This window comes from Carassius carassius, chromosome 7 (genome assembly GCF_963082965.1).
Source record: "Carassius carassius chromosome 7, fCarCar2.1, whole genome shotgun sequence".
Lineage (NCBI taxonomy): Eukaryota > Metazoa > Chordata > Actinopteri > Cypriniformes > Cyprinidae > Carassius > Carassius carassius.
In genome coordinates this window covers 29128635-29154970 of record NC_081761.1, presented here as the reverse complement: position 1 = coordinate 29154970, position 26336 = coordinate 29128635, and the positions used below count along the sequence as shown (strand labels likewise).

The 26336-nt window shown below is 35.4% G+C and overlaps 1 protein-coding gene across 1 annotated transcript in view; it reads left to right on the top strand.

Moving 5' to 3' along the window:
* Positions 1 to 26336, top strand: part of LOC132143875 (catenin alpha-2-like) — a 491992-nt gene that overhangs the window by 373302 nt on the left and 92354 nt on the right. The window contains exon 8 of the mRNA XM_059554471.1: positions 22643 to 22723. Within this exon, the coding sequence (XP_059410454.1) occupies positions 22643 to 22723 (81 nt within the window). The remainder of the gene's footprint in view (positions 1 to 22642; positions 22724 to 26336) is intronic.

The following is a 26336-nucleotide window of genomic DNA, read 5'->3' as shown; positions in this document are numbered from 1 at the left end:
ATTTCCCAGAATGCATTGCAATTCTACAGTAACATACTGTCAACCGTGTACACAGTACTCAACTGTTAAGAATACAGTATAATACTGTGAAAACAACCAAATCTACAGTAACACACTGTACACAGCTTATACAGCAAGAAAGTGTTGAGATCAACAGTATAATACTGTGTAAACAACCGAAATCATTTACAGTGTTAATTTGTCTGGTTCGGGTCATATCCGCTACACAAATTAATGCTTAACGTAGGCCTGTTACATTCTTACTTTTATTTAGCCTATTATTATTATGAAGTTTCTTTTATTATTAAGTTAAAATTACAATATATTTTCCCTACATAACTAACATGCTGCTAGGAAAAAAATAAGCAATTTACTCTTCAATTAAATATTTAAAAAAGTGTCTTTTAAAGCTGGTCTATATACAATGAATTTTAGATGAATAAAAAGCTTTAGCATATTTCAAGCATCGACTTTCAAAAACAACCTGTTTAACACGAAATACATTTCTTCCCCCCCCCCCCCTCTATTATGTACTGGCCACAAGAGGAATGTTAAGGGAATAAAAAACATAATCATAATTATTTGCAATATACAGACTCTTGGTGTATATGTATAGATATGGTAGAATGTACCTAGAAACTTTTATTATTATTGTTATTATTATTATTATTATTTACATGCATAGTGTGTTAGTGTGCTTTGAGTGTGCCAAAGAATGTGCTTTGCAACAGTCTTGCAAAATAACTTTGTTTTGAAGTGAGTCAGGTTTTCTGTCGCCAAAAACCTGGAATCTTTGAAATCCCTTGTTGTTCTTTAAGGTAGTACAACATACATGATTGGATAATATGGCACTGCCTTTTATGTGCTTGTTTATGGTGCAAGGTGAACAAACAATGCAGCACTCTAATAAGCTTAAATCCTTTTATACTTACATATGTTGACATTATTTATGGGCATATGGGTGTTTTGATGGTTTGTTGTGGGAGGCAACATATCTCGGGCTAGCCAGCAACTTTAATTACTGCTAAGCTAACACCCCCTCCTATTCCGTGGCCAGCAACCCGCTAGGTAAACACACACACACATACACACACACAGTCTCTCTCTCACTCTAAACTTCCCACATACAGTCTTAGCATGTGACACTTTTTCTTGTCATCATCTCACTTGTTGTCATGGTTACCAGCATGGCTTTATTGCGAGCCCAATGCACTCACACACAGCTCAGGTTGGGTGGATACTTCTCATGCCCTTAGAACCCTTCCAACACACACAGTGCATCATTTTCTCCATCTCAGAGGTTTGTTTGGCTTGCACTCACTGCCACTGTCTTTTCATGTGACGTTGAGCACACGCATGTCAGTCAACCTTTAAAGGCAACACTGACTCACAAGACATGAGTGGAAACAAGCGGGAGGGAGAGATGCTTGTCACGATGCTGCTTTGTGAACGTGTGCTTGAGACAAAGGGGAAGAAAAAACTAGAGCGCTCAGATCGCTTGTTTTACATGCAGTGGGCGTCTTTGAAGAGACTGTTCGAAAATGTGACATGCTTTTCTGATATTAGTTAAGAGCTATGAAACCCGTCATAGCAGAGACTTACAAACACATTTTGATTACGATGCCTGCCTTCAAAAATAAAAGAGTAAATCTCATATCCAAAGCATTGTTTTGATGGGATTAGTTTTATAATTGGTGTTTGGGTTACAATAAAGCAATATCACACAAGCAAAAGAGCTATGATTTAATACAGCAGTGTGATTGGAATTTAATTTTATTTCTTCAGGAAGTCTATTTGATCAAATATAAAAAAAAAAACAATAATAATTGTATTAGGCTGTATTTACCTTATATTTACCTAAATTATTCTAGAAACGTAATTAATTAATTTAAATATTGTGAAATTAGTACTTGATTTATTTATTTATTTATTTATTATTTATTTATTTTTTGTGACAATATACACTGCATTTTTTTTTTTTTCATTTGTTTGTTTTGGCATTGTAATTATATTTTACAAAACCCTTTTTACTGTACTTTTGATCAAATAAATGCAGACTTGATGAGCTAATAGAATTCTTAAAAATAAATAAATAAATGAATAAAATAAAGGAATTAATGATCTAAACTTTTGAAAAGTAATACATAGTCACACTTGTATGGAAGCACATGGGTAGCGATATTCAATTTGGAATGTAATATGCAAAATGACAATGCAATATGTAAAATGACAATGCATTTCTGTATTTACATTTTCATTTTCCAATACATTTGTGCAATGTTTGGTGCAAAATGAAAATGAAAATTAAATTACATAATTTTCATTTGCCATTTCATACACCAGTTTTAATATGTAAAATGAAAACTAATTTTAACGCTTTATAAGTTGCAAAATTAAAATGAAAATGTATTACAGAAATGATTAGATATGTATAACATGTTCAAGCAAAAACTGTGGCAAAATTATCATTTAAATGCTATTTTTCTGAAGGGGCGGACACGTGATCGGCTCAGAATGCATTTTCAATGTGCACATTGAATTTTGCTACATTCATTGCGGGACACTGAATGAAAATGCAATCGTAAGTGTCTTGACTGTGAGTGTTAATGCATTTAAGAAAAATAGCATTTGAATGATAATTTTGCCACAGTTTTTGCTTGAACATGTTATACATATCTAATAATTTCTGTAATACATTTTCATTTTAATTTTGCAACTTATAAAGCGTTAAAATTAGTATTCATTTTACATATTAAAACTGGTGTATGAAATGGCAAATGAAAATTATGTAATTTAATTTTCATTTTCATTTTGCACCAAACGTTGCACAAATGTATTGGAAAATGTAAATACAGAAATGCATTGCCATTTTACATATTGCATTGTCATTTTGCATATTACATTGCAAATTGAATATCGCTACCCATGTGCTTCCATACACTTGATGCATCCACTATAGTTGACATTCTGTGCAGTTTCTCTACTCATTGAATACATTTCCTTTTTAAATGGGATGCCAGTAGCACAACTAACTGTTATTGTATCCAGGCAAACGTTGGCAAAAAGGTTAAAATTCATAATGAATGTGAGCCAGGCAGAGTAACAAAATACGTGGCTTAAGGTATTCGACAAAGGTCAAAATAAATGAGGGGAAGTATTGTAAAAAGTATATAATTTACCAGGATCATGGACATTCCTATCCAGCCAGTATTAGATTTATCAGAGGATGCATGAGTAAGTCAATAAATAAATAAATAAATAGATAAATAAACCCTGGGTGATTTGGTCTGTAATTTGTTGGTTGTGTGGGAAGAACACAGACAGGTTCATATCAGATGGGTTTAAAATCACAAAGGATGTCAATCAAACACCCTCAGAGAAAACTTGCCCCATACCAGTAGGGCTTAATTTTGTTCACTGGACTGGCTTCACAGGTCCCAGATAATGAGTGTTATGCAATATGCAAATCTTTCTCATTCACGTAAACTCCTCAGTAGGCCACATTTAATAAGTGTACATTTTACTGATGAAGGCTGAAATGGTCTGGATGCCTCTTACTTCAGGTGCTTTGGAAAGTTACAGAGTCAGAGCGAAAGCCTCTCTCCCCCTCTCTCAAATGGTGACAAGAAGAGCACTTTAATGAATATTTACGTTCCTCCTTTTTAGAATTTGTAATTAGACACTTGGCTTTCTCTCACAGGGAAATCAAAGTCAATAATTGCTCTGCTTTTTGATGGCGACGTGACTCGTGACTCGTTTTGAGTCTGCGTCGCAATGAGAGATGGAAGACTTTTGAAGTTTTTGACACAGCCTCTACCTTGAGCTCCACTTAGAGCTGCGGTGCCCATGTGGGAAATTTGAGTTTGAATCTGGCCTCTACATTGTTTCCTGTCATCAAATTTTCACTGAAATCGCAAAACTGCACATCCAGCTTTTTGTTGATGAGGTCACTGCCAGGTTGGGCAGTGTAACATTTATATTAAATATATACAGCTACATTAACAAATTATGCATTTCAAGTTCCAAATATCACAAAATAATAATGGAATTAATTTGATGAGAAAATACTAATTGTAATGATTTATTAGTTATTAACAATTTCTTTGTAAAAATGGTTTCAAATTAAATCCTACAGTTTTTTTTTTTTTTCTTTTGCAGTGTAATTGTTGTCACAGGAATATCGCCAGTTTTACAAAATCTCGACCTTTCTACCATCACATTATTAAGCCCAGCCTGCCAGACTCACTGCTTCCTTCAATTTAAACTGTCCGGACTTTCTGTCTTTCCCTCATGTTTGTGTTCTGTTCAGATGGCAGCATGTGATGAGCTGTGCATTTTCAAGCCAATCACCTATTAGCTGTCGTTAAGGGTCCAGAAAGTGAAGATCCAGAGGGCCGCTGGTCTTTCTGACGCTGTCCACACATGGCAGTTCTGACTGCTGCGAGTCTCTCCTCCAGCTGCTGCATTGGCACACAAATGTTCCCCTGAACTCGTGCATCTCCATGGAGACACATTTGGATCCTGTGTGAACACTGACTCACTCCAGCTCAGTCTAGTCCTCTGGCCTGCAGTGTTTGGCCTGTTTTGTACATCCTGTGTCTGCAGAACGTCACCGCAGTGGTGGTGTAACTGTCACATTGGGGTGTTTCTTTAACTATCAGCAGTACTTTTGGACATGTTGGCCTTAAGGAGCTCTTTCTAATAAACTAAATTAATAATTTCAACAAAGATGGCATTAAATACATTTACGGTATTAGAAATATTTATATTTCAAATATGTGCTGTTCTTTTAAATAACAATAATCCTGAAAAAAAAAAAAAAAATATATATATATATATATATATATATATATATATATATATATATATTGGCCAAAACAATATTATTATTATTATTTTTAATATTTAAAATGATAAGGAATGTTTCTTGAGATCCAAATCAGCATATTAGGATGGAATCTGAATAAACTGGGGTAATGGCTGCTAAAAAAAAAAAAAAAAAAAAAAAAAAATCAGCTTTGTCATCACAGGAATAAATTGCATTTTAAAATGTAATTTTTATTAACACATTACATTACCACTGTACTATTACCAATACCAGTAATATTTCACATGCTTTGTATTGTATTTTGAATCAAGTAAATGCAACCTAGGTTAGCATAAGATAAATCTTGCCAACCCCAAACCTTTGAACAGTAGTGTACAGTAGTCTTTCATGCTTCTTGTTTTTTTTTTTTTTTTTTTTTTTTCCAAGAAATGAACGTAAACAGTTCATTCCATTAAACTGATTAAAGCCTATATTAGAGATTATATTGATAATGTGGAAAGGTTAAGAAAAAAGTTCTTAGCATTATAGGTTGATTTTGATGTGGACAAGAAATTAAAGAATGAATTGGACAAATAAATAATATATATGTATCCTCTTTCCAGACAACATTAAAAGTAAAAAAAAATAAAAAGGTAAAAAATCATTCATCTACAAAAAACTTTCGAACAATCTTTCCATTTCCTCAGAATGGAGAGTGCACATCCTTTTGAGCGTAATGGAGGAAACATGCTTGTAATGTCTAATTCCCATTTTCAGAGTCTCCCTGGGACAACTCAACTGTAATATTCAGCTCTTCAGAAACTTTCACTTCCATACAGATGAAATATGAAAGACCCATATACGAAATAAGTTTTTTCTTAGTCTGCACATCTTTTTTTTTTGAGGTACAAGGACTTGTTTTCATCAAGCAATGGGTGATCATTTGATTCTGGCACTGACAATTTCCCTCCTGTTCTGTAAGAATCATCTGATCTGTTTGAAAAAAAATGTTCCATATGTGTCCAAAGATGCTTCACCAACAGAGTTGGAGTCCAGATCAGAAACCCAGATCAAGACCTTTTGATCAAAACCAGACTTTACCTTTTTTGCGTTCCGGGGAAATATTTTACATTGAGTTCCTGGTAATCAGAACATCAGTGGCACATAAAGAGCCTGTTTACGCAGCAGTCCTTCCTCCACCTCCCTCTTGTCTGTATTATGAATTTGAGCTGAATGTTGTGCTCCATTACAGACTGCAAGCCAGTTCTGTCTGGCGTCTTGGTGGGTGTCATTTATCACTTAAGCAAGTGTGATTTACACCGTTGTGCTGACACAGGTTCGTGAGATACGAGCACGAGCTTACCAAACAGTAGCTGCAGTGTAATGGCATGCTCACCTTCACTTGCCACCGAGAGGCAATAGTAAAATAACAGTAAATGCATTGTTTTGTTCTGTGTACCTCTGTCTGTAAACACAGCAAACTTTTTTTTTTCTTCAGTGAATGCCATTACAATCTTATTCTTATCATTTATACAGTAAATACACAATATTTAGTTGTATATTAACTACTACAAAATAATAATAATTATAATATCTTACTACTATTAGTCAGTTACCCCCAACTTCAAGTGGAGAATATTGTCTGCAATATGCGTTTTTGTTTGTGGAAGAGAAAAAAAAAGCAGAGGAGAAATGAAGTTAGTGAGAGGAGAAAAAAGGTGAGCCGCAAGCTGTAAACTAATAGAAGGAGCCCGTCTGATTTGTCTGATGCAGTGGCGGGAATTGATATTTCCCACAAGCCTCAGGGGCTCGAGTGGATATTCCTCCTCTGAGCCGCATCGTTCGCACTCCATCACCCTGATCCATAACTCAGAAGGAAAAATGAAATGAGAGAGGAAGCGTCAGGGGAGAATGAACTGATGAAATGGGATTATGTCCCCATATTAAGAACAGTTCCTTAAAGGGACGCAGCGGTTCCCCTCGAGACATGGCGTCGGAGTCGGTCCTCTGCATTCCAAGCTTGTGTGTTTTTAAATGCAAGGCTGCATTCAGCATCTCCGTGCTGGAGCCGCCAGACATCAGAGACGTGCAAATGTGTGGAGAGTGGAGCCAGAGGAGTTAGGACTGTGTATGGGCATAAGAACGCGTGTAAGATGAAAGCTGAATCTCAATTCATTGACTTCTACCAAACACAAAAATATGTGTTTTTGGTAGTGAAGTACATAATTCATATAGTAGGACATAAACTGTTCCTATGACTTCCAATGATTTTCGCGGTCATTTTTAATTACAGGACACGTAAATAAGTATTTATTTGTTTGTTTGTTTGTGCACATTTACATTTCTATACTAGGTGCCAGTCTTTTAAATTAACAGACAAATGTGAATAATAAATTATATTTTGAAAACTTAAAAAAAAAAATGGTTTTCCATTTTCTGTATTTTAAAATGTCATTTATCCCTTAATTTTCCTAGCAATCATTACTTCAATCTTCAGTTTCACATGATCCTTTAGAAATCTTCAAACCTGACCCCCAATATGTAAACAATATAGAATGTTTAAATGTTTGGAAATTCATTGCAAACCAATGCTCTAGAATTGCAATCAACATTGTAAGTATATAACCCAATGAAACAATAATAATAAATAAATAATAAAAAGAAAACACTGGAAACGTTAGACAATCCAGGCACCCTTTGACATTCTGTTCCACATATGATTGGGACAAATTAATCCTAATTGTGCACACTAGGACAGATCATGTTGGGAATATGGCTGGAGTGTGCTACTGACAGCGAGAAAAGAGGAATTGTTGCCTTGTTTTTCTCAATGAGTTGTGTGCCAAAAATAGTCTCCCAAATAGTCTGACAAATATATAATAGTTATTTTCGGGCCTTCCACCACAAGCTCCAAACAGAGCAGCTATCCGAGACTACTTATTTCTCATCCCTCTTAACCTTTCTCATTCATTAGTGTAGGTCTTTGTTTCCCCGTACACTCATTCTCATTGACCTCCCTCACTTTCTTTCTCTCTCTCTCTCTCTCTTTCCTAAGCACCCACTTGCCATTCAGTTCATGCTTCCTCAGATTGCATGGCTGCTATGTGCTCCGCTCTGCAGCAGGAATAGACAATCAGTTTTGTGTGGGCCTAATAACTCTTCCTTCTCCTCCTCCTTTTCTCTGGCCTCAGATCTCATAGTGCGGCCCCTCCCTGCCTTCATGCATCAAGCCATGTCTATTTTTAAACGTCTGCATTACACCACATTATGATCCCCGGTAAGTCTCCTGTCTTTTCAGGGGACCATCAAAAATGAACACATCCATCAACCAGTCACATTTAATTTGTTTTGCAAACTCCTCGATGCTCGGGAGACTTCTGCTCAAAAGGACAGTTGTAAATGTATTTTCCAGGTAGGCTGTCCTCTTGTATTTCTTGTACAGTCATAGTGGAATGAAGCTAATGTTTATTTGATGTATTATGAAAGTGGCAATCTATTTCTAACAGGGTGGGGTTGGCACAGTGGATAAAACGCATGCCTTTGGTGTGAGAGACCCGGGTTCGAATCCACTGTGAGACACCAATGTGTCCCTGAGCAAGACACTTAACCCCTAGTTGCTCCAGAGGCGTGCGACCTCTGAGATATATAGCAACTGTAAGTCGCTTTGGATAAAAGTGTCAGCTAAATGAATTGAATACATTTCTGGTAAGCATTATTTGTCGGACAGAAAACTGACTGGATTTGTTTGAACATGAGCACAAAATTTTAAATAAAGGCTTTTTTTTTTTCACCAAAGCTGCATTTATTTGATAAAAATACAGTAAAACATTAAGTCTTTTACTTTATATAATAATAAAAAAAAATTAAAAAAAAAATTAAAAATAAAGTTAATAATAATAATAATAATAATAATTTTATATTTATACGGTTTCATGGTATACGGTATTAAACAATCAAACAATATTTTTTTTTTTTTTTGGGGGGGGGGGGTCTGAATAAAATGCTAGTAGAAGGATTATAAAATGAATAGATGTGATTAGGATTATTTTATAAAATGAAGAGAGAGCGCCATACGAGATCAATTAACTTTGTTGACTTTTCTATCCTGCACGGAGACCGCTGAACGCGCCTCTTTAAATGGTTTTGTGGTGCTCGTTGTTGTATTTTAAAACACAATTGCAATGTTTTCAACTGACATTATGGCATATAAAATAAAATGATCCCAAATGTAACTGTGGCGCGCGTGTGACTGCTGTGCAGTAAGTGAACCGCATCCATCGGCACTGCTGCAGCAAAACACTGTTGCTCACATTAATTTGATCCTGCTGGATTCTGTTCTAGAAAATGTCAGATTTAGATTTTTTGCGTTCCGGTAGGCCTAGCCTATTTGTTTTTAAAAATCCGGCATACAGTGCATTAGGTCATGACAGCGCGTGTGAGAGAGAGAGAGAGAGAGAGAGAGAGAGAGAGAGAGAGAGAGAGAGAGAGAGAGAGAGAGAGAGAGAAAAAACACAGGGTTAGGAAAATGTTAGATGACCATGCCTCTGGATGCCATTCGAGATATAGCCTTCATTAATGTGGCTTAATTTGTTCTGGTTTACCAGTTTCTTTTCTTAAATCTTCTAATTTTGCAGGTTTATTTTATTATCTTTCACTTTTAATCGCATCTCTTGGGAAGGGAAATTAAATATTTCATGAATTAATAATTTGTTCGATTTATTAATTTGTTCCCTTATTTCAGTTAAATCATGGGTTATTTAGGGAACAAAATTAACGAAACATGGACAATTGCCACAAATTAATAAGTCGTAGAAACGAATTAACAAGTTGTAGGAATGAATAGTCTCTCTGTCCTGTGTCCCGCAGCCCTGCAGAGTGTAGTTATCTGATGAAATGACTTAGTTACTACATTTCTATTGCTTTTCATGTTGAGGGACTTTTGTGTTGTTTCTATTTTAATGTACTTTTAAAGTTTAAATCACATTAAAAGCTTAATTAGTACACTGTGAATGAATGATTCATTCATTCATGCCGCTCGCACGTGTTCTGCGCATGAGCCGCACACAGCCCAACATTACATCAGTTAACCTTTATCAGCCTTAATCGATCAATCTCTTATCGACAATTACTTGAAAGCATGTTTTTATTCAAATTTCATTAATCAAAAACAAGAAAATTTTACCAATGATTATTTAGTAGTTTAATAACTTATATTTATCATTAATAATTAATTAAAATAATAATTAGCTAGCTACTGTAAATTCATTGTCATGACTGGATTCTGTGCTTCACTCCGCATCACAGAAATCATAATGCATTAACCTTAAATTGCACGGGATGATGATGTTCTGAATAGGTAAACATGTTCGATGCGTTTCCTCGTTTTGCAGCTGCTTTCCGACCACAGTTTTTGCAAACTGTGTCTACCTTCAAGGACAAATAAGCATTCGTCTTTTCTATACAAAAAGTATTCCCATAGGCCTACTAGTGCCAATTTTAACTCATATTTTGACGTGGGATCGAGATTAGAGATAACAGCCTCTGTCTCTGATGTTGTCTCCGCTGTACGTGTGGGTGGATCAAGAGAACAGTTAGAGGCCGTTCACATATCGCGTCTTTTGCGCGCTCAAGTTTGTCATTTCAAATGGTGCAAATGCGCTCGTTTTTTCCAGGCGCCTCTGCACCGCATCAAGTTAAAAGCATCTCAACTTTTCATAATGCCGCAAGCGCACCGCAGGTCATGTAGCTTCCTCACCTTTCCCGTAACAACGTTGAAAGCTCAGCCAAGATGAAGGAACAGCTGATCATAGCTGTATATGGATTGCCATTTTGAAATAAATCAAGTAGCAGAGCTACTGCAAGCAATTTTTAGTGCTGCAAATTCATTTATCCATTGCTGAAATTTCCGCGTCTTCATGAAGAGAGCGGGTCATTGTTGCTTAGCAACGGCAGACGCCTCAAGAGCGCAAGTGCCAGAAGGCTTTGGGAAAAAATCAGAAAGCAGCTGTCTAACGTTTTCCATGTGTTTTAGGCGCGATATGTGAACGGCCCCTTAGGTGGAACGTTGTTGCCTAGGCGCAGGTGAGATTCTGTGTTTGTTATTTTCTCTCAATACCGTAGATAAGCAAATGTACACGGTATGATAATCGTACATGTTTATATTGCGGTATATCGCCATACCGGTATATCGTTACAACCCTAGTCACATGATTCAGAAATCACTCTAATGTGCTGATTTGGAGCTCAAGAAATGTTCCTTATTATTATTCATGTTGAAACCAGTTGTGCTGTTGTATTTTTATTTTTGTGGATTTCATGATATACATGCTCACATTTATTTGAAATGTACATATTTTGTAACATTACAGTGTAAATGCCTTTACTGTAGGTTTTGATCAATTTAATGCATCCTTCTTGACAAGTATATATATATATATATATATATATATATATATATATATATATATATATCCCTTGTGCATTGTTGGGGACGTTTTCGTCCACTAGGGGGTAAAGTTGAGTCTTATTTTGGCCACAACTTTCTCTGTGTTTGAGCTAATGGAATGATTTTTGGTGACAAATCTTATTTTGACCCATATATTGGGAAAATGCTTTGAAATTTTTCAAAAACTCAACGGTACATTGTGGGCAAATTCACTACCCTTTCGGGATGTTCTTGGATGAAAACATCCACTAAATTAAACTGCTGTAAAAATGTATCAGATAAATATTTTTTTCAATTTGTTTTGCATAAATCTATTAATCAACCTCAGTCCTGATCAAAACTACCAAATGTAAAAAAAAAAAAATCCAAGATTTTAACTTTTTAATTACCAAGTTCATAAATGATGTCACTGATTTGGGGAAAAAAACACACAAAATTACATATTTTTAATATAAAAAGTGATTGTGGACTGGATTTTTTTTTACCTTTTATCACAGTCTTGGGCATGTCAAAGATTAGTAACAAGATTGGCTTTGATGCATTGTTAGTTTTTGTGCAGCATTAGATTTAAATTTTTTCTCCCTAATTTGCTGTTGGTGGCTGTTTTTGCCCCATTGACTTCCATTATAACGACATTTTTTGATTGCAAAGCCATGACACCATATAATCATGCATTCTTGATTGTTTGTGGTTTTCACTTTTGGGAAGAGGTAAAAAAAAATATTTTTACAGTTGATCACTAGGTGGGACCATTAACCCTTTAAATAGGCCTGTGCAAAAAAAGGCTTGGTTTCTGGCTTGTATATGGAGGTATATGGAGTATTACAGCAAATTATAGTGTTTGTGTGTGTGTGAGATTCTTGATTGTTGGTGGTTTTTCCTGTTGGGAAGAGGTAACATTTGTTATTTTTTACAGTTGGTCACTAGGTGGGACCATTAACCCTTTAGATAGGCCTGTGCAAAAAAAAGGCATAGTTTCTGGCTTGTATGGAGTTATATGGAGTATAATAGCAAATTATAGTGTGTGTGTGTGTGTGTGATAGAGAGAGAGAGAGAGAAAGAGAGGGTGTGAGAGAGACCTTTGTGCACTTACCTTGATGTACAGTATTTGAAAAAATCAAAATATGCACCTCATGCTCTCAGAACTACATGGAGTAAACAATAAAAAAACAAGTGTGTTTATGCACCTGCTTCCTTTTGATGGTGAAAAGTACAGATGGCCTATAAGTGAAATGCTCCTCTTTTCTTGATGGTAAAGCCAGTTTAAAACCTTAAAATCCTGTAAAAAAATCTACTTCGCATCAAATAAGCTGCAGCTCACTGGAGCGGTCATGCTACATAATCATTTCTAAAACGTTGGTACAAGTCAAGCCCTTTCTCGTGTTGCTTGCTGCTCTTCTCACCATTAAATATCCAGCACGATGGCATGCAAGTGTTTAAATCCACGTACTTTGCTTTTGTTTAGTTTATTCGCTTGTTAAGTCTGACGTCACGTAGCAGCGCTTCTGTGTCCAAACGCTCTATCAGTTACCACGAGAAAACAACAAAAGGTGCTAATATAAACTCACAATGTGATAGAATACTAGCAAAAAAGTTATAATATTAACCTTTAACTCCATACCGAAGTACCAGATAGCCAGACAATGAAAATATAAATATAAAAAAAATATCTAAAAATTATTTGTGTTTGGGACGCTGTGAGCACGGAGACTGTAGTATATATTGTAAGTTTGAAAGCATTTAACTTAAATTATCAATATGAATAAACAGTGCTCATAAACGGCTGCTGAGGTCATATTCTCAAGTGAAGCGAGTTGAGGCCTGGACCCGGAAACAGCGCTTCTTACGTCATCACTTAACAACCGAATACTTTCACCACCATTAAAAGGCAGCAGGTGCATAAATACACTTTTGTTTACGCCATGTAGTTCTAAGAGCTGAGGTGTACATTGTGATTTTCTGAAATACATTAAGGTAAGTGCGCAAAGGTCCCTCTCACACACACTCTCTCTCTTTCTCACACACACACACATACACACTCAATATATTATGCTGTTATACTCCATATAGCTTCATATACAAGTCAGAAACTAAGCTTTTTTTGCACAGGCCTAACTAAATGGTTGATGGTCCCACCTAGTGATCAACTGTAAAAATAACAAATGTTACCTCTTCCCAATAGGGAAAACCACCAACAATCAAGAATCTCACACACACACAAACACTATAATTTGCTGTTATACTCCATATACTCCAATCAAAAAATGTCATTATAATGGAAGTCAATGAGGCAAAAACAGCCACCAACAACTAATTAGGGAGAAAAAAATTAAATCTAATGTTGCACAAAAACTAAAAATGCATCAAAGCCAATGTTGCTACTAAACTTTGACATGCCCAAGACTGTTATAAAAAGTAAAAAAAAAAATCCAGCCACAATTACTTTTATATTGAAAATAAGTCATTTTGTGTGTTTTTTTCCCCAAATCAGTGACATCATTTATGAACTTGGCAATTAAAGAGTTAAAATCTTGAATTTTTTTAAAAACATTTGGTAGTTTTGATCAGGACTGAGGTTGATTAACAGATTTATGCAAAAAAAAAATGAAAAAAATATGAATCTGATACATTTTTACAGCAGTTTAATTGAGTGGATGTTTTCATCCCGAACAACTCGAAATGGTAGTGAATTTGAACAATCCACAAGGGATATATATATAGTGTAACAGCCAATAAAGATGGCAAAAGATACTAATATGGTAAGAAAAGTTGTATCATCTACAAAAGCGTGCATTTACAAAGATTTTCTCAAACTAGTTTCTAAATCAACATATGTAGTGTTTGACATTTGGCCTTCATGTGTTTATTACAGATTTTGTTAAAACTACAACTCGCTCAAATGGAGGCAAGCGTTATACTATCTTGAAGAATGGAAAACTCTTCGCTCTTCAGTGATGATGGGAAGAATTTATGGTGCGATTTGTCTTATAAACCCACACACACTCTGCACAGTTGTCCCTTATCCACTCACCCTCATCAAGAAGTCTGAGCTGGTGTATAATTACACCTAAATACCCTTATTAAAATCATCTTTTCATCGCAGGACTACAACTCACTCATTGGGCGACTCTCTCTGTTTTGCCTACTGAAACAGTCGGTCTGTGACAGCTATGCTTTTCCTCGCAGAAGGGTGAAACTATCGTCACCTCCCTCGATTCTGTTCTCAATCTTGTAATCACAATATTTTCACTATTCTGCACCTCACGGCAATGCTTAACACGGTCCCATCAAGCAGCACTTCCTGTGAATTACAGCTCTGCAGCTGAACGGATCTTAATTATGATCTGACTTCCTATTATGTAGAGTAAACTTAACAAATCTCTCTCTCTCTCTCTCTCTCTCTCTCTCTCTCTCTCTCTCTCTCTCTGTCTGTTGGTCTCACACTCTCTGCCTTCTTTGTATTTGGTGTTTTTGTGGTATTTTTGGTGTTTGAGTGGATAATTCACTATAAAACATGACATCAGTCTTGATGTTGGCCAGCGATTGTATCTCACATTTAACAAGAGGCACATTAATCTGACAGTAAAATGTAGAAGAAAATATATCAACACAAATCTGGATGTTTCTGTATTCTAAAACAAATGAAACGAATGTTCCTGTTCTCCAGCATGATATGAGATGTTCTGAAAAACATCTTGTGATTCAATAACTGCATGAAAATCCTTCACAAATGAGGTCACATGATCAGTGACTCAGATTTGATTTGATTAGTGATCTAGAGTTATTCTAGAGTAATACAGTATTTTGAGTTCTTTTGTTTAAAAAAAATAAAAAAAGTTTTTTTTATTTTTTATTTCCAGGTTATTATTATTATGATTGTTATTATTATTATTATTGTTATTATTATACCTGAAAATTATTATACTTTCTGAGATGCCTTTAAAATTAGAAATGAAATTGAAATGCATATTCAGCAGTAAAGTTAACTAATATTACCAACATTAACATTCATAAAAAGTTAACATTAGTCCTGTCAATCGATAAACTAATTAATCACACTTTTTTCTGTGATTAATCATGATTCAACGCATATTACTATAATTATATTGTCATCATTTTACATTGAACCTCCAAACAACATAAACATTTTATATTTAATTTATATTTTTTTTGGGCCAAGTAGCCTATTATTAAAACAATCTTCTTACTGTATAAACTACAAATTGTAAACTATATAGATTAATCTTCATTCAAGCTAATCAGTGACTAAAGTAGTTGAGTGTTTCCTCTTTTTCTTTGTTCTTTGATTTACATCAATGACAGATCGCAGCAGGTTTCACTTTAAAAGCAGCACTTTCTATTTTAAACCTGACACGCATGATGTGAATCTTTCACATATCCAATTTCCTCCCAACTCTTCACGGTCATTTATTACCTTAGAAATCATTTAAGACTATGTTTATGAGGTAACTCACCAAAAACGCACATTTTTACTTAATTTTGTGTTTTTGGCCAGCCAAAAGCGCATACTTTTAAACTATACTCCATTTGATTATAATCTTTGTCTTTCTTTCTATTTCTTTCCAGATGTTATGACTGATAACACTGTCTTTCTACTTGTTTAAATTAGAGTTTAGATATCTCATGATCTCATGACCTGGATGTACTCTTCCCTCGAGCTGGATGAAGATGATTAGCATAACATATTGGGCCCATGGACTGCCAATAGATTAGCCCTTGTGTTTGGTTTACAAGCTGTTTTCCTCTTGCCTGTCCCTAAAAAAAGGCCTCATTATGTAGGCAATTCTAGGACAACACACAACTTGTAATTGCATTTTATCTTTTAAGACTTTCAGGATGTACATATTTAATTAGATGAAATAGAAAATGTGAGTTTCACTGTGTAGTTACACCTTCACTGCATGGGTTTTAAAGAAGCAGGCGGCTTTACTTGGGTCTGGGGCCCAGCTAAACCTTTCCCCCTAGTGATAGGTAAATGACACATTAGCATTTGGCTCTGAAAGCAATAGGGGGTTGAGTAACGATGCTGCAGCATCTTGGGCTGGGCTCTGCAGACGTAAGCAGCCTGCATCTAACACTCTCTTTTGGCACCAGATCAAAGTGAACAGAAATTTGAATCTAAAAATTCAATCTTGAAATGTAAGTTTAAACTAATCTAATAAAAAGCATGGTTCACCTAAAAATGAAAATCCTGTCATCACTTACTTGCCCTGATGTTGCTCCTAAGCTGTATGACATGGTTTCTTCTGCAGAACACAAAAGAAGATATTTTTTTTAAATGCTTCAGCTGTATTTGTAGAAAAACGAGTCAGTGGGGTCCAATCAATCAATCAATCCATTATCAAAATATCTTCTTTTGTGCTCCACAAAAGAAATAAAGTTTTACTGAGTTGGATGGTGAGTAAATTATTTTTTAAGTAATCCCTTAGTATTTAAATTTTTAAATGAATTTAAGAAAATCTTTGTACAATATAATTCCATATGTTAATAAGGGAATAAAGGGATTATATACATTTACACATCAAATTTGAACTATGTTGCTACATTAGCAATAGGTTTAAGTCATACTGTATATTCCCATCCACCAGGAACCTGGTGAAGTCACAATAGTTAAGTGGCTAATCAGTAGTAATTTATTTAAATAAATACAAATGATGCTGGCATGAGAATGAAATAATGAATTGGAAGAGTTCCAGTTGGATGTTTCTCTGCTATGTTTATATTTGCAGCCTTTCCAAGGTACCATGTATTTCTCAGGAGTCCAACTGAGATTTGTGCATCTACAAGGAATGAATTGCACTTCCCTCTGAGATGCCTTGGGGTTGGCCAGGTGCTTGTTAGACTGGATCAAAGCTTGTTTGCTCTTCCCTTTAAATGTTGTGAAGGAGAATCGATAAGACATTGAGAACTTATTTAAAATCATTTGACTGAATATGAAAAACCGTATATACTTATCTTTTCCATTCTGAATGTAAGTTAGACATTAGAAGGTGATAAAATTGAATAATTTATATTGACTTTTGAATAGGCTAGGACCTAAATATCTTCAAATATCAAAGATTCAGAGTGAAAATATTCAGCAGCATGAAACAGCAATTTATTTCAAGCATCATCACTTTGATGGCTTTTGAAAGTTGGTTTCTGTCGACTCTGATCTGATGCAGTAGTCTCAGTTTCCTCTCCATCTCATTCTCAGGAGTAAATACAGTGTAAGAGGCATATGTGGGGAGAATGCTTGTACAAACCAGTGCCAATTATACTGTATGTACAGCAGCGTCCGAAAGTTTGAGACCATTATTAAAAATTAATTTGAGAGAGTTGTACCTTCCTTCTTTCTGCCTGTCCTACATCCAGTACAATGTTTTTAGAGTTTCGTGAAAAGTATATGTATATGTTCAGAATGAGTCCTCTGTGTGCCAGCATGAGCATCAAGTTTGACTTTATGTGACTATATGTGACTCCTGCTGTGTTGCAAGATGTCACTTGCTTGTTCATGACCGAGATGTGTGTGCGTGTTGATATTGTTATACTGTATATATAGGTCTGGTTTGCAGTGAATAAATGGTTACTTGAGACTCACAGGGGTACATAACACAAAAAAGGCCAGGAAACACTGCTTTATTGATTGTTATTGGCTATAAAGGTTTATTCCCCCAAGAAGGGGGTCACTTTTTCTCTTTTATATCTGGCCATTGTTCCTCAGTGATCTCAGTCTCCCAGAAGACCATTGAAATATGGTCTGTACTATTTAAATTGGAATTTAAGTGGTGTGGGTTGGTAGCTGCGTTCAGTGTGGAAAATGGTCTTTAAAACGTTCTTCTAGAGCGTCCTTGTCTCCTGCTCTTGACTAAAGCAATTTTTCTGCTTAATGTGAAATAATACTAGTTTGTAACTAGGGTGATGAAAACACATAACGTCACAGAATGTGTTACCCTTAATGTCCAAATAGTGTGCAAGATGGCTATTATGAATAAATTATTAATTAAACAATAAAATAGCAAAATACAAGCTTTTAGTTGTCTCAGATGTTTGGAGCCTCCTATATATTGTGCAACATTATGATTATGCAGCCAATTTGAATTTAAACCCCATAGTAGAAACATGTAATTTAATGGACAAATTGTTATTGGTAAACCACTGCACACTTAAACACATAGTATTAATAAGCTCTTTGCAGCTATAACCTGTTCTGGAATAGTTTTGTGTGTCATTATCTGTGTTAGCCAACAAATAATCAAAACACTCCTGCTTGGAAGCTTCAAACAAAGTTGTGTGTCTTCACTTTGAAAAACAGTAGGCCTACAGCTTATTTATAGCTAGTGTTTTTATCTACATTAGCTCCAGGTGCAGTCAATTCACCCTCATGATTAACTGGAAATTTAGCAAAGTGGAGTTGAAATAGGAGTTGGAATAGGTAACACTTGTTAACTATTAACTGCGACATTTCTCTCAATGAATTCTTAATTGGCTGCTTTTTAATAGTTAGTAAGGTAGTTGTTAGGTTTAGGTATTGGGTAGAATTAGGGATGTAGAATAAGGTCAAGTAGAATAAGGCATTAATATATTCTTAATTATCACTAATACATAGCTAATAATCTAGTAATATGCATGCTAATAAGAAACTAATAGGTGTTACCGAAACTTCATTTGGAGTTTCTTGTGCACACTTCAAACTCTGACATGAAGCAAAGGAGTGAGAATTCTTGTGAAAACTTGGAAACAATTCTGAAACCCACTTGCATGTTTTTCCCTTGTACCTGTCCATGTCATTATTTCCATGAGAAACATACTTCAAAGTAAGGAAATCTGTTGAGTTGCCTCTGGGTACTTCTGTTTCTTTCAGATTTCAGCTGAAAGATGTTAATTCCATAAGAGTCTGCAACCGCTTTGTTGTGGCTTTACCTTGGACAAAATTTGGATTATTAAACTTGGCACAATTTCAGTTCATGAGCTGGAATTTGAATTGAATTGTCCACAACCTACAGGATGTTGAATTGAAATATGAATTGGTATGACAGGACAAAACTTTGGGGAAAATGTGCTTATTTTCTACTCTGATATTTAGGTTAAATTCCATTCCGTTTTCATTTTTTGTTACATTATATATGTTGGGTACCGTTCACTTTTTAACTGATATCAGTACCTAAAATTCGGTACCAGTACCCAAACAGTAACTTTTTTTGGTACTTTACACTTTGCACAATTACAAAACATTTATTTCAGTAAAAAAATAAGTCCAAAAAATAAGTCCAACCTTTTTCAAGTTTTATTTTGACAGGTTGCGAAGAGGTTCCTGTACTGTATGATGATGCTATTTTTCTCAAATGAAAAATTTAACCACACTTCGGAACATTTTGGCTCGTGTGTTGTTTGAAGGGGCTGCAGGGGTGACATCACATCACAGGGTCTCTCTTTCTATTTCTCTCTGTTCCGTATGCGCCCAGATGCATTCTCAGGTACCGTAATTTGTCACCGACTGATTTAACGTGAATCGGTACTCGGTAGTATATACCAATACTTTTTTTTTCAGGCTTTACTGAATTCATGTTCTAGAAAAACTTTCTCTTGTAACTATGCAGCACCTGACATTTTCCTGACTATAAACATTGTGCCATCTGTGCAAATCCACTCAATGTTTTCAAAAGTTTTTTTTTTTTTATTCTTAAGGCCATATTTGTCAGACACCCTTGTGTTAAAGTCCCATACAGATAATTGCCCTGTCATGGCAACCTAGTAGAACAAAGGGAAATGGCTTTATATAGTCTTATATAGGATTTGCTGATTCTGAATTCCAAGGAGATTTGCTTGCCTCTTCATCCAGTTTAAGAATATTGATTGAACTAGCCAATTTAACATGAGCCAGCTTGCACTGCCTGTGTAACATCTAGGCGTAACTGGAAGATGGTTGCTTGGCAACATGGTCATTAATTTTGAGCAATCTCATAACACTCAGGCTGAATACAACTGTTTCTACTGTTTCAACTGTTGCTTTTGATTTGCAATTCTCTGGTAAGATGCCTTGCCTTTAGTCAGCACTGATGAAAGATTTCATTTTGGTACAATGATGGGAAAGGTAATTAATTTGTTAATTAATTCAATCTGATTTTTGATTCAGATATCGACGTTGCAACTTCTGTTGAATTAGCTCTCTTTCACTATCATTTACTGTCTTTATTCCAATTTCAGTTTCAAAGCACTGGCATGATTATTTCACATAAAATATTAGAAAAAAAAAAAAAAAAAAAAACTTCAGCACACACAATATAAGCTAAATAAATAAATAAATAATAAATATTATATAACACTATATATAGAAGCGTGATTGCCCTGGTTCGAAAGTGATGTTTGTTGGACGTTTGTGAGTTTCAGACAGGACTGATTTAGGGCCCTTCTCTAAGTTATAAGAAATCAGTGCTGCAGTGTGCTTGGAGAGCTTGAGTTCAGGTTCATTGCTGTCATTCTCTCTCTCTCTGTCTCTCTTTGCTGAAAGGTAAAGGGGGGTTAGTGCTTTACCTCCTAATTGTGCTCCATAGTGCCAAAATAAAAAAATAAAATAAAAAAAAGTTGTATGCTGCTTTTAAGGATACTATTTGAAATGGTGGCTCTGGTAAAGGTTTTGGTGGCTTCAGTATCCTGTACTTATTCTAAGGGTCATCTTCCAAGTGTAAACTGATAGCCTAATTAACAGTTTGTTTGAATATCAATTCATGCCCGGCCAAAAACCTTTGCATGTGGATCATTATGTAGCTAAAATAATCTTCATTCAGACTGATTCTGACCTTTCACCATTGTGAAAAATTTAATTTTATGTGACATTCTGCATGTTTACGCAATGTTGAGATGATTTAGTTTTTTTTTTTCTTTGATAATGATTAATCATTACTTCAGTTCAGTTTGTTTATGAAAAATCATTCCACTAAAAAAAAAAAAAAAAAAAAAGATTCCAAGCGTTTATTTAGGCCTAAATTATTTTGAGACAGTGTTTCTAATAAAACACTTTATCGCAAATGGCCTCTTAAACGTCCCTGCATTGCACCATTATTTTGTTCTCATACACTATCATTTTCTGACAAATTCTTGCAGGGATTTAACTGTTTCAGTCCTGCTGTCCATATTTAATGGATACTGTTTGTTTGTATGGAGCCATAGCCTGCAGTGTTGCTGCTGAAAGGGGAAAAAGAGAGAGAGAGAGCGAGATGGGACGTGTGTTGTCATCTGTGGTGAGAGTTTCCTCTGACACAAACATACAGGAGCCAGCTGTGAGCTGTCTGGCAGATCGGACCTAGGGGAGAAGGCCGCCACTGCTGCAAAATCTTTAATTACTCGCTAACAAGAGGAACCGTCCTCATTTCAACCCGAGCACATTTCACCAGCTCACTCTGACGGGGGAACGAGAATCCATTTTTGAGGGCAACAGCCTCTGGAACAATCAGACAGGAAACAAACCGGGGCATTCAGATTATATGGTGCATGACACTCCTGAACTAGTCGCGCATAACCAGACTTTTTGCTCATGACATCAAGTCTAGTCCACACTGCAGCTTATTTTGGCTAAAACTTATATTTAAACAGCAAGAGATAGTCTGACAAACATATCAAGTGACCTTTTATGTGGCCACAATTGGCAAGGTTTATCTGAAATAGATTTTTCTTGTACATAAAACATTGAAATGTCTATAGACCTAGTGATAAAGATTGTTGTCCACTCAAAATAACACATACAATTTCTTTCCCAGACTTTAAAACAAAGTGAAATATGCAGTGCTGCTTGTTTACTTGCTATTAAGAGCCTCAAACTAAATTTTCTCATCGATTTGATTCCACTAACCTGATAAATTAAGTCATTTGTTCTTTCTGAACTAGAGCTCATTGAATCGACCCTGTGACTTCCAGGCAGATTGATACAATAATAAATAAAGCATTTGTTGTGCCTTTATTTCAGGAAGTTTCATAAAGCCAGCCAATCAGATTAGTGAATATATATATATATATATATATATATATATATATATATATATATATATATATATATATATCATTATTATTATTATTTTTTTTTTCTGTGTGTAATTGTCTTTCACCTTTGCCTCCATCTCTAAATCTAATCTATCAGCTTGTCTACACACTATTGCTGCTTTAGGCGCTTGCTTTATTCCATCCCTGCTGTGTCTAAATTTAGAGGCACTTCCAGGCCTCAAGTTTTAAGAGGGTCTTAAAAAACCCTCACCAAACCCCACTCAAGGCCGACAACAGCATTTTTAACTTAACCTTTCTCTCTTGATTTGTTTATTACTCTTTCATCTTCTTCTGGTGTGAGCTTGCAGAACAATATTACATGTCTAACACCGAATTTCTCCACTTTATTCCAGACCGGAACAAAAGAAAAAGGAGACCCACTGAATTCAGCTATTGATAAGATGACCAAGAAGACCCGTGATCTTCGCAGACAGGTGAGTCAGTCCTTTGCCTCCATAAAATGGACATGACCACTACACTGAAATAAAGTGATATATTGCCTCATGCTATTCAAGATCTCATTTTTTTGTGTTTCGTAGAACACAAAAGGACATAAATAAGGAATGAGAAGATGGTGATTGTAACTGTCAAGCCCTAGAAAGCACATAAAAGTATCATAAAAGTTGTATATATATGACTTGTGCACTATATTATGATAGTGTTGTGTGAGGAAGGGACTGACATTTAAGTAGTTTTTCACTGAAGTTCTTCCGCTCTGCCATTTAAGGCCCCTTTTAATAACACCACACTTTAAAGAACCACTGGTTTTCAGAATAATCTTTTCTGGAGGTTGATGCCTCACATATTAATACTTGCCCAAGGAAGCATAAATATGTTTCCTTTGAGCCTGCAAATGAATTTAAGTCTTCAAATAAAACAGACAGACAACAGTAACTGTAATGCACACCACTGGACTATCTTGTATTGTTACTTGATGGTCAAGAGAATAAGTCTTTTGAGAACAGTTTAGACTTAAAAAACACCTCCCCACACTTCCGAACATCTGACTGTCGTGCATAAAAGCAGCAAACATCAGTATGTGCCTAACTCAAGAAGCTGAGGTCCACGCTCTTGACTTCAGCAATTAGCACAGCTTAAAAGCTTTTTTTGATATATTTTCTTTCTCCATCACCATGACAATAAAAACAAAGTGTCAGATCAGTCAGCGCTAAAAACAGAGTCTAGAAATAAACCTGTGAGGCATTAGACATAAGGGCATTCCTATCAGACTGACATTCAGGAGAGTTTTTACTTATAAAGAATGAGTATATACTGTGCTATTATATGATACTATTACCTAACATTTACATCAAGAGAAAAAAGTATTCTGCTTCTCAGTTTAAAGAACAAGGCTAGATAAATATTTCACTGGTTAAGGGAAACATAGGCACTCCTCTCAGCCCAGTTAGGGCAAGATTTTCGATAAATAGATTCCCCTCTGTTCCTTGAACAATGTTGTTGTAAGACTTTTGAAGACTTGAAGAATACTATGATACATACTTGTATGGTGCTTTTTGTCAATGTGTAGTTTGATAGCACCCACCCACATTTACTATTTTCATTATACAGAAAGGAGCAGGTAGAACATTATTAACCAAAAAAAAGAAAGAAAAGTCATACTCTAGGTTTGGAATAGCATGAGGTAGAGTAAATGGTGACAGAATTTTCATTTTGGGTGAACTATTCCTTTCATAAAATCACCATATAACACATTCAGGTAAGGAAAAAAAAAATTCCCTACACTCTAAACATCAAAATGTCAGCTGTCAGAGAGCATACAATCACCACAGTCACCCTCTCATTTGTAAGATTTCTTCACATTCTCTAGAAGATTGTTGTGTTTGACTATTCAAAACTTGTTTTGTATTCTGGCAAAATATATATATATATATATATATATATATATATATATATATTTTTTTTTACAATTCTGTTATAGTGCCTGATTCTTACAAGACCCTAACAAATTTCAAATTTACTTAGACTTTTCCCTTACAGCTGTGTAATAACTCAGGATAGTCACCAGTAAAAGGTTTAAGACAGCATTGTTGTAGTGCAATCTGCAAATTAGCCATGATATTTGGACACGTTCACACCTTTATCTTTGTAAAATGGCACAGCTTCTTAAATCTTCTTAAAGCTTCATAATCAGTCAGTCAATCATTATGGTATTAAGCACTATTTAATGATAGAACTTAAGTGATTAGAACTAAAACTTGGTAACCATGTATGAATGCATATTTGTAATTTTAACTGAACTTGAGACTGGTGGTGATGCTTTAGATATTGTTGGTCATTCAGGGTTTCTGTAAAAAATAAATAAAAAATAGTAATAGATCATATTAATTATTATTAAAAGATAATACTACAACTAATTTCACTACCATACTAATAATATAACAATGCACTACGGATTGATGAGCTGCTGGGTTCATGAATATTAATCACATTGTCTGCGTTCGGTAGAACTGATTTGATGAAATCAAAACAGGGACGGTAATAGATCAGCGTCAGCCAATGAAATTGCCATTTGTGCATTAGCTCCGCCCACTACCGGACAAAACCGGCTTATCTTATGCTTGTTATAAAAAGTTAAATAATTCTAAATGAACTCCATTATTTTGACAGGAATATACAAAAAAGAATATAGTTTACATGTAGTGCGTCAATTCAGCATTGTAAGAGTCTCGCTCTCTCTCTTTGCATGTGTGAGAAACAGCGCTATCAGTAAAGCGACGGCGAGTCGTGCGCCTTCACAAAGAGTTTACAGTTCAGCAAATACAGGTGCGCTGTGCGTCCACTGAGATGAATTGAAAAGTACAGATCACTTGATGGAGAGAGAACTCTGAAGCACTCAGTCAGTGTTCAGTGAGTGAAAATGTGCTAATCTTCTAATAGCCTTGAACACACACACTGGCGAGTAAAATCTAAGAATTTATTAGCCAATGTCTAACGATAGACATCATTTAGTCGCATAGAGTAAAATGTACTCGCATATGTGAGTGATTTACTCGCAATGTAGAGGGTTGTTGGAGTGTTTTTTTTTTTTTTTTTTTTGAGAACCTAGTGCATTTTGACCCTTAGTTCAGTTTGTTTAGGCATGTATGAACACAACAACCTTGTTTGGACCCACACCAAAACAATAGGTCTGAGATCATCTGAGCGAGCTGGTCTCTTCCAAATTGGAAATACACTCTGGAGCGGTTTAGTTGTGGTGAGAAAACAATTCGACCTAACAGACGAACGAACCAATCTGTTCTTAATTGCTCTTTTCTGAAACAGGTGCATTACAAGTATGACACTATGAACATAATTCCAAAATATAAACAGGTGCACTCTTACCAGGTTGTGCTTATATGAGAGTTGCATACAACATTTTGGTACACTTTGAAATGTTGTCTTGTAAAAGCAAACCAAACCAAGAAGAGAATGCAAGAACATAACAATTTAAGTCCCTGTTTCGGAACAAAGCAAACAACTTACAGGTCTGAAAATACACTTAGTCACATGACATTCGCAAATGATTGGCTGGTAACACTTTAGAATATGGAACACTTATTCACTATTAACTTAAACATTTCCCTCAATAAATTCCCAATTGGCTGCTTATTAATAGTTAGTAAGGTGGTTGTTAAGTTTAGGTATTGGGTAAGATTAGGTATGTAGAATAAGATCATGTAGAATAAGCCATTAATATGTGCTTATTTAGTACTAATATACGACTAATATTCTAATAATATACATGCTAATAAACAACTAGTTAAGAGATGCTAAAATAAAGTGTTACTGATTGGCTCAAAAAGTTATGTGGCACCATGAGCAAGTGTAGTAGATTTTACAGTAAATCTCATACTTCCGGGTGGTCCTGGGACTGTAAAGATGAATATTAATGTTAACAAATAGCATTCTCCAGGTATTATAGACCTCCTTGGCCTGCCCCCACTGAGAGAAGACCCTCTTCACCCCACATCACAGTAAATCCACAGAGAGAACAACTAATGCAGAATGGATGTTCGTTTTGAGCGGCCTGATTTAATTACACTCTTG